This window comes from Carlito syrichta, unplaced genomic scaffold, assembly GCF_000164805.1.
Source record: "Carlito syrichta isolate Samal-C Ts95f unplaced genomic scaffold, Tarsius_syrichta-2.0.1 Scaffold144990, whole genome shotgun sequence".
Taxonomy (NCBI): domain Eukaryota; kingdom Metazoa; phylum Chordata; class Mammalia; order Primates; family Tarsiidae; genus Carlito; species Carlito syrichta.
This window is the reverse complement of record NW_007089086.1, coordinates 157119-170024: the sequence shown is the minus strand read 5'-3', so window position 1 is coordinate 170024 and position 12906 is coordinate 157119. Positions and strand designations below refer to the sequence as shown.

The following is a 12906-nucleotide window of genomic DNA, read 5'->3' as shown; positions in this document are numbered from 1 at the left end:
ATCTTTGCTCACAATCTCAGATTCCTGAATAAAAATGAGACAAGTGGACTGCCTCGATTTCATTTTCTCTGCCCAATTATTTTTTAAACATGTTATTACCTCCTTCCTTTTAGTATTATAGAAGCAATAAACTCATTATGAATATCATATATAAAACAAGAAAGCATGCTATATACATCACTTTTCATATTCAAACCATTGTACATCAACTAACTTCTTTTCTCTACCTTAACGGGAGGTAGTTGGTAAGTATTAACCTCCCTTTATGGCCAAGGGAACTGAGGTAACATTTAGATGTCAATGAAGAATCCATTCCTATGAAAGCTTTGCTTGGTATTAGGAGAAACTTGTTTCTATTTTTGTGCATACAGTTATTGCATACTCATTCCAATTTAAGAGATATATATTATGATGTAGAGTTTATAAGGAGATGTCCTTTCAAATATGCCAGCAACATAGTCTGGACTGCTTATCAGAATTTACTGCATTGTTCCTTGGGGGTGATTTTCCATCTTCATAAAAAGGTCATCTATGTTACAAGGTTGTATACGTATGAGGGTATTGTACATTGATCTTTTGAACTTTATATTCAGGAGAGCAAGAAAGTTTACAAACATTTGTTTTGGTATTCTTTATGGGATTTTGTTATGGTGTACCCAAAATGGTGTAATTACATCCCTGTTTCCTAAAAACTTTAGTGAACCCCATTTTGGGAATCACATTGATCTTCTTCTAGTGGAAATGTAAGACTTAGAAAAAATGAAAGATGTGACTGTGTCAACTATGTGATGATTAATCAGTTGTCAATACAAAAGGGAAACATCTGATTGCCTGTCTTACCACCAATTTCTCTTCCTACCACTCAGCGAGGTATTTAGGTAGCTCATTTTTTTTTAATGAAATAGACAGATATAGTCTTCCTTTTTTCTGGACAGTTGCTGATTCTGGATTTCTCTGTGGAATATTTTACTCTAAAAACTATTTGTAGATGACTCTCCTTTTGCAAAGGCAAAGCAGAAATTAATTACTCATTAACCAAACAATCACATTGGCATCATCCACAGAATTACAATGTCCTCTGGGGCACAGTATATTTCTTGTTTTCACCCCCACTCCCATTGTAAATACCTATTTACATGCATGCAGAATGAAAAAGGTCCATGGGCCCATGTCAGTATTTTCAGCTTCAGCCAACACTAAAATAGCAACCACTTACAGTCATTTTTGCGTATAAAAGACACACATACACAGTGAATTTGGGGGGAGCAGGTTATTTCTTCTATAAACTGCGCAGTATGTTTCAATGCAGTTATGTGATATTGAAGCTCCTGAGTTGTAATGATAGCCTGACTACTTTGCCAGCCTTTAAAATCTAAAACCACTTGTTAAAACATTTAATTGTCTACCCATGTGACTATTGATTTACTCAGTAGTCACAGAGACTTCAGGCTGCAAACATGTGTTGAATGTGCCCCTTCACCCAAATAAATTCTGTGTCTGATGTGTTTGATATTTGTCCATCTTATTTTCATTTAAATTGAGATTTCAAAGAGGTGTTCCCATCCATGTGATAGAGTTGTTCGTGTTTGTTTGTCACCACCTTTTCCCTTTCCCTTGGAAAACAAAAATTGAGATTAGATCATGACATTTTAAACCTTTTGGTGGTTTCCAAACCAGGGGTGTGATCGAACCAATGTTTTCTGAATGACACACGTGGCAATAGTGATTGAAAACAGAATCTCAATTTTGGCAGCCTGGGGCTACAAAGCCTTGTCTCGCCTCCCAAACCTTTGAAACCCCCCATCCCAGGGACTCTTTCCCAGCCATCCTTCAAAGATGACAGTATCTTTGAAGTGAATGTTTCATAAAGTGACTTTGGCTAACACCCACCAGAGGATGGTCTTCTGTACCCGCTCTAGGGTGCACTAACACTGTTGATGCTCGACAGGGTGGCAAGCATACAGAGTGAGCCTGGCCAACAGAACCTTCTCGTTCAGCAGCCACTGGGAAGAAAGAGGGGCCTAAGGCAGGTAAGCAGACTCCAGAGGGGCAAGAGAATCAGCCTCTCCATGGAAACTTGAGTATTTCTTAATGCCCATGTTTATTAATATTATATTTCACTGCTGGGCATGTCTGAGAGGCAGGAGATCATTTGTTGAGCCCAGAAGTTTTAGTTCAGCCTGGGCAGCACAATGAGACTCCATCTCTAAAAAACTAACTAGCTAAATAAAACAATATGTTTTTTTTGAAAGATTGTATTTTGACTTCTCTTTACCTGAAATAAGCAGTACAGAACAACTTTAAAATATGGTAAGTGCTTGGCCAAGCTGAATGTTGTGAGTTTCTATTTTAGCTCTGAATCTTCTTATTAGCAAAGCTGATTACGTATTAAGTGAGCCTATAATTCTATCGGCTCCCTATCCAGAAACCTTCTTTCCCAGCCAAACCTACTGACAGGAAGATTTGTCATGCGGTTGGTTTTTCTTTTCTTTTTTTGAGTTGGAGTCTCACTCTTGTCGCCCTGGCTCGAGTGTGTGGCATGCTCCCAGCCACCATAGCCTTGACCTGCTGGGCTTAGGTGATCCTTCTGCCTCAGCCTTCCATGTAGCTGGAACTACAGATACACGTCACCACGCCCGGCTAGTTTTTTTGTGATTTATTGTAGAGAAGAGGTCTCACCAAATTGTCCAGGCTGGTCTGGAACCCCCGGACTCAGGCAATCCTCTCGACTCGGCCTCCCAAAGTGCTGAGATTATAGGCTGAGCCACCACAATTGGCTTGTGCAGTTGTTTTAAGGTCTGTTTCTGCCTAGAAGCAAAGACAAAGCAGTTCTTTCTTTTTTATTTCAAGATTAATGATGTAACTTAAATCATTTAAAGATCATCTTCACAGATTTCCTAAGGTGGAATTTTCACGTTACTTTCTAAATAAAAATCTGAATAAGGCTTTGTCCTGTTGCTTTGACAGAAGCTTCCCAGCGTTGATTCAAGTACCAGACACTTGGCCAGCGTCTGAGGTTTTTTAATAAAAACTCTTTTGAAAGTTAGTGTCCATTCAACCGCAAGTTTTCAATGAGTAAAGGTTGACTACTGGCAGTGGGCAATAGTTATTAGTGTTAAATTCACAATTTAGGTTATGTTAATTCATTGTCTTAATATACATAAAGGAGTGATCATTGAAAGATGCATTGGTTAAAGGGGATGCCACAAGGAAATGCTTTTAATTAAATGTACAGAAAGAAGTTTATCAGCTACAAATGTAAGAACAACCACAAGAGTCCACAGAAACATATAAAGAAACAAACTAGATAAGTCAGAATCCTGTGAGCATAGTACTTCCTCCCAGGTGGTTAGACCCTCTTGCAAGTTTTATTCTATTCTCTTTAGCTAAGACGTCCTCTATTGTCACGTCAGAAGACTCAAACTGAACCCAGAAACCGTCACGGGGCTCGGCTATCAACCACTCGCAGAAGCATTCAACCTAAAACAAAGCCTTCTGGTGAGGCCTCATGTATCCCTCTTGACTGTACCACTGACACAATGCCATGCAACGTAACCAGGAAAGCCTACAAAAACCAAGCTGGTACAAATAAGCACTCCTTGGGGAGGTACTAAGATAAGGAAAGAAGTTTCCCTGAAAACAGTAGGGCCTTTTTTTCCCCCTTGCTTTCCCCAACCCCATGAACCTGGGGAAATGGAAAAGCCCAAGGTATACCACTAATGATATGAAATTTGACTAGAGTGGGTTGTCTCTACCCCAGCCAGGAACTGGATTTGTTATATGTCTCAGTGCAGATGAAGGTATGATGAAAAATAGAACTTTTAAGTCCTGCTGGCAAGTGCTGTGAGGAATAATCAAGTTCACCTGATGCTCTATGTAAATCTTGTTTTAGGCCATTTATGTAAAAGTTAATTTTATACCCAAGTCCTACTTCTTATAAGAAGGTGAAATCAAACATGTACAAAATGGGCAAACATGCTCTCATTGATTAACAAGCCAGCAATGCCTTTATTAAGAAAACCCAGAAGACAATAGTTAAAACCAATCATTAAACACTGGTAGTCTGTTTCCCCCAATTTCCCTACTGACAGCCTCTCCTCTGACCTGCAGCGGATCAGAAACGATCTGTGACCTTCATTGAGGCTCAGCCAGAGCCAGCAGCTGCCCCAACAGATGTGCTTCCTGCCACAAGCCAGCTACAGGGCTGCAGCCCAGCCCCATCTAGGAAATCAGAAGAAATAGATGAACCAGTCCTCACTTCTTCCCCCGCCATAGTTGTTGCAGATCTCCACAGCCTGTCTTCCAAGCAGGTAAGGACAAAGCTTGCTCCCTACATACTTATCCACTTGGATCCTCTTGGATATGCAAATTTATTTCATATAATGAAGCCCAGGTCTGGAAGGCTTTGTTATCCAAACAGATCCTGCTCCATCATGAAAAATAAATCTATATAAAAATAAGTGGCCCAGAATGTCTCTACTTAAGAAAAACCAGGAGAAGTCTTGGTATTTTTAGCTATGAAAAGCCTAAGAGAAAATACTTCACAGCTGAAATAAATATTGAAAACAGGTATAGGCAAGTTGAGTGACCATAATCAGAAAATCAGAAATCTGAAATTCTCTAAAATTCGAAACTTTTTGAGTGCCTATATGATGCTAAATGTTCATGCTTAAAGAAAATACTCTGAAAAAATCCGAAATATTTCTGGTTCCAAATATTTCTAATAAGATATAGTCAACCTATAATATATAGCCGAAAGATAGTTTAATTAAAAAAATAGTTACCGTTTTAGATGGACCCTTTACATATAGAGCTTCTGTGTCCTTTAAGCTGAGAGGAACTTTTTAAAAATCATTTTTCTCGTTGTTTTGATATTTTTCTTGTTGCTTTGATAATCTTCCGATTTTTATAAATGAATTCCTATAGTTTCACATAGTTCTCATATGGTATTTAGAGAAAACTAAAGGGCAAAATTACCGTACACATTTGAATAGTCTTTAATGGTTAAGAAGAATTTTAACACTTACCATTATCTCATTTGATGCTCACAGTCTATAAGGAAGCAGAACAAAAAATTATGTTTATGTAACAGGCTAGAAAACTTAAAGAGTTATTAGGGCTAGTATAAGATCCTACCTATTGCAAAGGTTAGAACTGGGACTAACCTTCTGAATCCTTGTCCAGTTATAGCTAAACAGCAATTTAAAAATATTTTTCTTTGGTACTCATTCTACCTTTCAATTACGTCATAATCCTTTTTCTTATAGAGTGAGACCCTCCCCACTGAAGAAGGAGAAAAGAAGGAAGACACGGAAGTACAAGGTGCCACAGCCCACAGTCCACTCTCTACCCAACTTTCAGATCCTGATGACTTCACAGGCCTCGAGACATCCAGCCTCCTGCAGCACGGAGACACTGTCCTTCACATCAGTGAGGAAAATGGCATGGAGAACCCCTTACTGTCTAGCCAGTTCACGTTTACTCCTACAGAGCTGGGAGAGACAGACATAGCCCTAGACGAGTCTCATGTTTAAATCTGTATCTTACCTTATAAGGTGTAGAGAAAGCATGGACAAAATCCCTCTGCTAAATGTTGAATACTTTCGCTTGAAAAATATTACTTACAAAACAGCACTTTACATCCCGTCCAATGGATGGCACAAATCTGAGTAGATTTTGTAGCCAACACACATAATGATTCATACACATCTTAAAAATCAATGGCTAAGAGGACTTAGTTCTGTGAAAACCATAAAAACCAGGGAGGAATAAGGGAAAGAGCCATTCCACTGCACATTGTTTGTGATTCAAGAAGCCTTCAGCAGTTAAAAATATATACTATTCGTTGCTGCTTTCATAGAAATATTAACAGATAATATGTTCTAAAAAGAGAATGCAATTTTTTGAGATTACTCACATTATACATCTCATGCAAAGGTTTATTTTTATAGTTTTGAAAATATTAAATCAGGTGGCTATACAAATAGCAACTTACATAAAAAGAATCAATAAGACAAATGTTTGTTGGGGAGGACTAAATAACTAAGAAACCTGCATCCATTGTTGTTTTGATTAACAATGCAGCCATTAAGAAGAAAAAAATTATATTTAGAGCTGTGAACTTTTCAATATTTATTTTTCAACTGTCATTTTCATTGCATGTTGTAAATCAAAATGCTAATACCATGAGATTATTCCATTACATAACCGACCACATTAGACAGAGAATATTCTAGAAGTCATCAGACATAATTTTGAATTAAGAAGGACCTAAACAGCCTATACAACTCTAAAAACTAAATGTAAATATAATAGCTTAAAAGAGATGGTTTTCCTCCTTCTAGCCCTGATTACATCCATGCCAAGATGAGGAGATATTGGGAAACTAATAACTTTTCCTTACAGTATCCTGTGCCTGCCCCTCAGGGCATATCTTCAAAAAATACTAAGGTTAGTGTTGTTAGAATTGATTCAGTAAAATAACTCTTTCTCAGTAGTAACACTAGTCTTATGATCCTTGGGACTTCTAAGTTTATGAGGAAAAAGTCTATAAAGTAAGCATTTTCTTCATAGACACAGCCTGCTTGTATGATTTACTAATAGGCCTTTAACATGAAGTTTGATTACTTCAGAAAAGTATAAAATTTAGAAGGCTTGTGAGGCCAATACCTAGTGTGTTATTGATCCTGTGGTAGGGCTGGACATTATATAGTTCAAAATTTTAACAATTTACGTTAGAAAAACTGTTACATAACACCTAACCATAAAAAAACTCAGATAATACCTAAATTGGGATAGTGGTCTGTGTGTGCCTGTGTGTGTGTGTGTTTTAGTCCTCAATTGTCATTATATATACACTTTGACTACATTGTGATGAGTTGAAAACACATTCTTTATTCTTAAACTTTGACTATGTTGGCTGTGAGATGTGTATGTGTAAAAGAGGAGACCTATTAAACCCACCCTAATCATAAAGAAAAATTATTTTGCTAGAATTGCTTATTAAATAGGCATTGTTTATATTGTGATTTATAATTTCAACTGTAATTTGGGGTTATGGTCTCATTCACTAAGAGAATGATAGATGTTTGTGAGTTAGAGATAAAAGAGCAAACTAAAAGTTTCAAATCTAACAATTTGGAAGATCAAGGAGGTAAATGGCCTCTTTTATGTTTAACAATATTTTCACATCATTTACACTTAATGCTGAATTAATTCTCAAGTGCAGAAATATAAAGGTTAAGCAGTTTTATGACTCCAAGCTGATCTATTCACCTGTTAAAAATTATGCTGCTCAGTTAGCATTAGAGGCCTTATGTTTGGTAATAACCAATGTCTTGGCTATGTGAGTCTCTCTCTACATGTGTGCTTTTATCCAGTTTCTGGATTCTTGATTTAAATTATTTATGTATAATTGTATCAAATATTTAAAAAGCAAAGGGGTCAAAGAAGATTGTTAAATATCTAACAAGAATCCTAAAAACCTTTATGCATATATTTTAAAAGTATTGGGATGTTTTGAACACGATTATGCTGGTCTGTCTGCCTTTTAGCCTGACTCCTTCACCCTAGTGTATGGAAGTCTATTAGAAACCTTCGATAAGCTAAGTAATGTTGTATCTCGCAAAAAAGCCTCCACTCTGAGAAGCAGGGCCTTATAGAGTGGAAATGTTTCATACTGGGACTACTGAGATTTTGCAGATGTGTGCATCTGTCCCATTTAAGGTGCCCTTAAATGTGTTGAATGTAATGTGTTGAATGTTTATGTGTAATGGTTAAAGTATCTACATGTATGTGCATAAGACTGTCACAAGATGTATTCTCAGGAATACTGTTACCTGGAGTTTGAAGAAATAACTACTTAAAAAAAAAACAGTTGGGGAAGATTAGAAAAAACTTCAAGATAATTGGTGAAATGTTCAAAATATTACTGAGCACATGACTAAAAGCTAATTAATACATATGAAAAATGCAGTATTGGTAATAATAGATCATTTTTTAAGCTATGATGCTTAATGATATTTATCTTATTCAAAGGAAAAATAAAACACACACCCACTTCTCATGTATAAACAACTGGGCTCAACAAAGAGGTTACTTCTGAAATCAATTTTTGAGAGATCTTGAAAAAACCATGTGCCATCCATGATAGTGGGTGTAGATTTACACGACTTAGATCCAGTCCAGTTAAACCAGTTGAAATCCTGGACACAGCATTTTACTTTCATCTTCCAGTAGTTGCTGCTTTCAGTAATTCTATTAGATAAGTGATTTGCTTTTTCTGAAGAGGAAACTAAGGTTATTGAATGCACCAAGACAAGACACTTAGAGTGCTAGTGTCAAAAGGCAAAAATGGGCATGGCGATGCTGGTGGAAATATCTGTGGTATTGGTAGTTCGGTGAGGGCCTTTGGCCCAGGCTGAGAGTAGCTGATTTGCTATTTCAAGCCTCCAAGAGTACCTTAGGTAGTGTGACGGCTCCTCTCTTCTTTGGCGTTTGTTCCTTTAGTCAATGAAGGACTTTCTCCACACTGCTGCCCAGCTTTGAGAGTATCTGAGATGAGAATAGAGTGTGTGTAGGTACCTATAGGGAAGAAAGGGTCAAAAATGAATAAATATTACAGTCCAAAACATGAATTAAATATCCTTCCTCAAGTGATACAGGATACTGCAATAGAGTCCAGTCTCTGGAATTTGCTGCTATCACACCAACTCATGCTGTTGCCCTGTGACCTCACACTTCCAATTTCATGGCCTTGTCTTGGCAGTGAGTTAAAAAAGTCCCACTTCCTCACTTACTTTAGTGGGTCTCAACTGCAGCATTTCAGAAACAGACTTTGATTTGACACTCAGGAGAATACAAGACAGTTGAGAACAGAGTGCATTTGGAAAAGCTTAAGATAAATTTATTTATATTATTTTAGGATCATTTAGGATTACAGATCAATGTACCTCCATGATATTTTTAAATAGTCACTGTGAACACAGGATGCAAATCCTTTATTAGCCATTTTGTAGGTAAAAACAAAAGATTGACTACACAGCCAACTTCCCTCAGATAACTATAAAATCTATTATAAGTACTGAATAACCAAAGAACATGGAAAAATACATATGAATACTGAAACATTTATGAAAGATATTTATGAAAGATATTAAGACTTCTGTGTTTGAATATGCACATATAATAAAATAAATCTAAAAAGCATTTAGATGCCTAAGTTTCATTTCTTAATGTAGGGAGTAAGTTAACTCATGTAGAAAGATGTTCTTTTTGGGTCCCTGGGGTCAGCCTTTGTTAATGTGCTGCTGTTCCTCCTCAACCCCCACCAGAGTCTGGCCTGGAGTCATCATCCAGTTAGGTACCTCCAATTTCCTTTCTCTACCCCCAACTGAGCTCCATTCTACTCAGCTTTCCAAATCTACCTTTCAAAGTAAAGCAGAATGGGTACAATGGGAGACAGAAACCCCAATTTAACTTTTCTGCCCTGATTATGACCTGCTGGAACTGGTAGATTTCCCACTGGGAAGGTTAAGACCTAATTGTCCTCACAATGTGGCCAGAAACACTATGTGGTCCAAGTTACCAGCAGTTCTGTGTTTTATACAATGGGCCCTATCCTTACCCTCTAAGGGTTGGACTTGCTAAATCCATTTTTTCTCCTCATGTGATTTTACTGCTGTCTCTTTCCCTATGACCCTAGACACATTTGGCAGTGGGACACTTACCCATATCTGGATTGTGTCTGTACTGTACAAAAATGTATCACAGTTTGCAAATGAGCATTGTTGGGAGGTATAGGGGTCAAAGAAAAAGTTCCCCTTCATCTTCTGAAGGTTTGCTGAAAACCAACAAAAGACACAGGAGAATGAACGAAGACCTAAGGATACAGTGGAAACTACCATCCATTTTTACACTTAAGTTCAACAAAGTATGGACAACTGTGTAGAACACAGAAAAAGGTATGTTCTAATCCTAACAGACTGAGTGGGAAAACCAAGCAAGCCTGTCGGTCTGTTTTGATTCTTCTTGGTCTCTTTGTGTAGCAATCCGTCTGAAAGGATAGATCCCTAAAATGGAGTTTCTCCAGTCACCGTGAGTGCATATCGACAATAATTCTTACCCAGAACCCTGGGCAAGTCACAAGATGTTAAGATTAACATCTTTGTTCCAAGAGTTTGCCTCCCAGCTACCAGCCAGCCTTTGTCTGTATGCTCATAACTGGCCCATCCATCACCAGCCCACCCTTGCCTATGTACTTGGAACTGACCCACCCATCTATCAGGTTGTCAGAGATACAAGAAACAGGCCCTATCACCATGACACGTAAGCTCCTGTGAAAGCTTGCCTGCCCACCCCACCCACCCCCCACAAAAAAAGAGAAGCTTTGAAAGCTTTCAACCTCAAGCATTCTCTGCCAAACATTCCTTAAACATCTGCCCCCCTCCCCAATCTTAGCAAAGTGGAGCCACCCTTTTTCTCTGATTTTTTTGGGGGGGAGGGTTGGAGTCTCACTCCATCATCCAGGCTGGAATGCAGCGGTATGCTCATGGCCACCCCAGCGTCGACCTGCTGACCTCCTGGGATCCTTCCGCCTCAGCCTTACAAGTAGCCAGAACTACAGGTGCACGCTACCATGCCCAGCTGATTTTTTATTTATTGTAGAGCTGTGAGGTCTTGTCAAGTTGTCTGGGCTGGTCTTGAACCCGTGGGCTCAGGCAATCCATTCGCCTCGGCCTCCCAAAGTGCTGGGATGACAGGCTAAGCCACCAAGCCCGGCCTAATCTACCTTTCAAACAAGCTTTTTCTGACCTACAATTTGTGCATTGCACCCTTCCTGCGGCACAGGCTCACTGACCTAACACCCTCCTTCTGGGCTTGGGAAAGGACCCTCTCTAGAATGGCCACCTTATGACCTACACAAAAGCAAGGTAGAACATTTAATTTCCTAATGGACGGTTTTTACATAGAAAGGGGGAAGTTAGAATAACATTCTTAGGTTTTATGGCTGGTTTCAGGGAAAGGGGGTTCAGGTTTCAATTTCCCTCTTGAGGGAAGAGGGATGCTAGTGTCTTACACTAGCCTCTGGAGAGAATGAGAGAGAGGGACAGGAGGGCTGAAGGTCAGAGAAAAACTTCTGCTTCTGGGACTTTCATTTGGGGGTGTCACTATATAAGCCCCAACAGAGAAAACACAAAAACAAAAAGAAAGGGAAGAACAGCAGAAGCAGAAAAGAAGGGTAAAAATGATTCCCAACACCATTTCATACTGAGCATCGTGCTGGGCACATTTACCTGAATTCTCTCATTTAATCCTCACAGCCCTGACGCTGGCCCTGCCACTGGAGAGGAAAAAAACCAAAGTAAGGAGGAGTGACTTGCCAGGTTCCCCAGCTAGTGTTATAGTCTGAGTCACGTTCAGCTGTTCTCCCTTAATACTGATAAATTAAGGGGCAGGGAACTGGTAGAAAGAAGTTTATTTCTCAGTTGAATCCAGGGAGCAAAGCTGGACTCGAGGTCTTCCTAAAATGGTTCTGCTCGCCCTCTAGGCCTTTACAGCTCACACGTATAAGTCCAGAGTTGTTAGTCCCTAGACATTAGCCACGTGACCAGCAGAGCACTGTATGGAACTTGAATTTCAGTCACATGTATTGATAGTGACATTTTTCAGTCCAGACTTCCTGGTGCCAGGTATCAGAGGTATCAGCTTTTATCAGTAGGGCCCGACAGAAGCGGTAATCAAGCTTGCCACAGGTTAAAGGGAGTTTACAAGGTAAGACACCATGCATTAAGCAAAAGTTATACAAATCCCAAGGCCTACGATTACATTGATACTACATTAATCAAACTTATGACCACCCAGAGAAAGGGAGTAAATGGGGATTTGCGTCTTTCAGTTGATTGGGCGTACACTACAAGGAAGTCAAGGATCCCAGGAAACCACTTCCTGGGAGTGCCTAGGAGATGTGGGGACTCTCAGTAAAGTGCTCAGGAACACATCTCTCAGTTTTTTGGGCAGTCTGCAGAGAAGTGGAGGATCCTTTGACGTTGCTTACTGGGAGTGCACAGGAGATGAGGGAAAGCACACCTTGTACAAGCTCTTGGGAATGTTGTTCAGGAGTGTACAGGAGCGCTTGAGCCCTCGCCATGCCCTTCTCTAGGGGCTCTGGCAACATGGACAGACATGAGCAGGTCTCTGTATCACTAGCACCTGGCAGAGCCGAGACTGTTTTAAAGGGCAAATCCAGGAGCCGGAGAGGAAAAGAGGAAGGCAGGGCAAACGATGGAGAAACAAAAGGTGAAGGGACGACAGGCGTGGAGGAGGGGACTACGGGAGGAGTAATGCGGAAAAAAGCTTAAGAAACTCCCGGAGCGGGGGAGGATCCGGGACACCCAAAGGGGTAGCAACCAAGGTCAGCAGAAGGAGGGAGCGGGTCCCGCCCCGCGCCGCGACTGGCAGCCCCGCCCCCCAGCGTCAGGAGGCGGGACTTCCTCCCCCGTAGGGCCGCGACTTCCGGCAGAGTCCGGAAGCTCTGCGGAAGAGGGGCGGAACCTAAGCTGCGCGCCCAATCGGTTGCGACGCCTTCGTCCTGCCGGGCGACTCGTGGGATAGCTCGCTCTCAGGCACCAGCGCTATGGCGTCGGGCTGCAAGATCGGCCCGTCCATCCTGAACAGCGACCTGGCCAACTTGGGGGCCGAGTGCCTCCGGATGCTAGACTCAGGGGCCGATTATCTGCACCTGGATGTAATGGACGGGTAACTCCTCGGGCTCGGGTCGAAGGGGCCGCGCGGGGGCGGGACCGGCGCCTGTTCCGGGAGTGCCTGTTGGACGTCTCGCGTCCCTGGCCCCCCGAGCGCCTCGCTCCGAACGCGGTGTTGGGGGGGCGCCCTGAAGGCCGCGGCGGG

The 12906-nt window shown here is 40.7% G+C and overlaps 2 protein-coding genes across 7 annotated transcripts in view; both read left to right on the top strand.

The window, feature by feature from the left end:
* Nucleotides 1-9207, top strand: part of UNC80 (unc-80 homolog, NALCN channel complex subunit) — a 118908-nt gene extending 109701 nt beyond the window's left edge. Inside the window, exons 35-38 of the mRNA XM_008050368.2 lie at nt 1949-2030; nt 3387-3498; nt 4111-4310; nt 5268-9207. Of these exons, the coding sequence (XP_008048559.2) occupies nt 1949-2030; nt 3387-3498; nt 4111-4310; nt 5268-5534 (661 nt within the window). The 3' untranslated portion in view covers nt 5535-9207. The remainder of the gene's footprint in view (nt 1-1948; nt 2031-3386; nt 3499-4110; nt 4311-5267) is intronic.
* Nucleotides 9208-12535: 3328 nt separating this feature from the next.
* RPE (ribulose-5-phosphate-3-epimerase) overlaps nt 12536-12906 on the top strand; it is a 17880-nt gene continuing 17509 nt past the window's right edge. For 3 of the 6 annotated variants that reach the window (XM_021708729.1, XM_021708730.1, XM_008050365.2), the window contains exon 1: nt 12536-12756. In XM_021708729.1, the coding sequence (XP_021564404.1) occupies nt 12635-12756 (122 nt within the window). In that variant the 5' untranslated portion in view covers nt 12536-12634. The remainder of the gene's footprint in view (nt 12757-12906) is intronic. The other 3 variants (XM_008050367.2, XM_008050366.2, XM_021708731.1) reach the window with 3 other exon arrangements.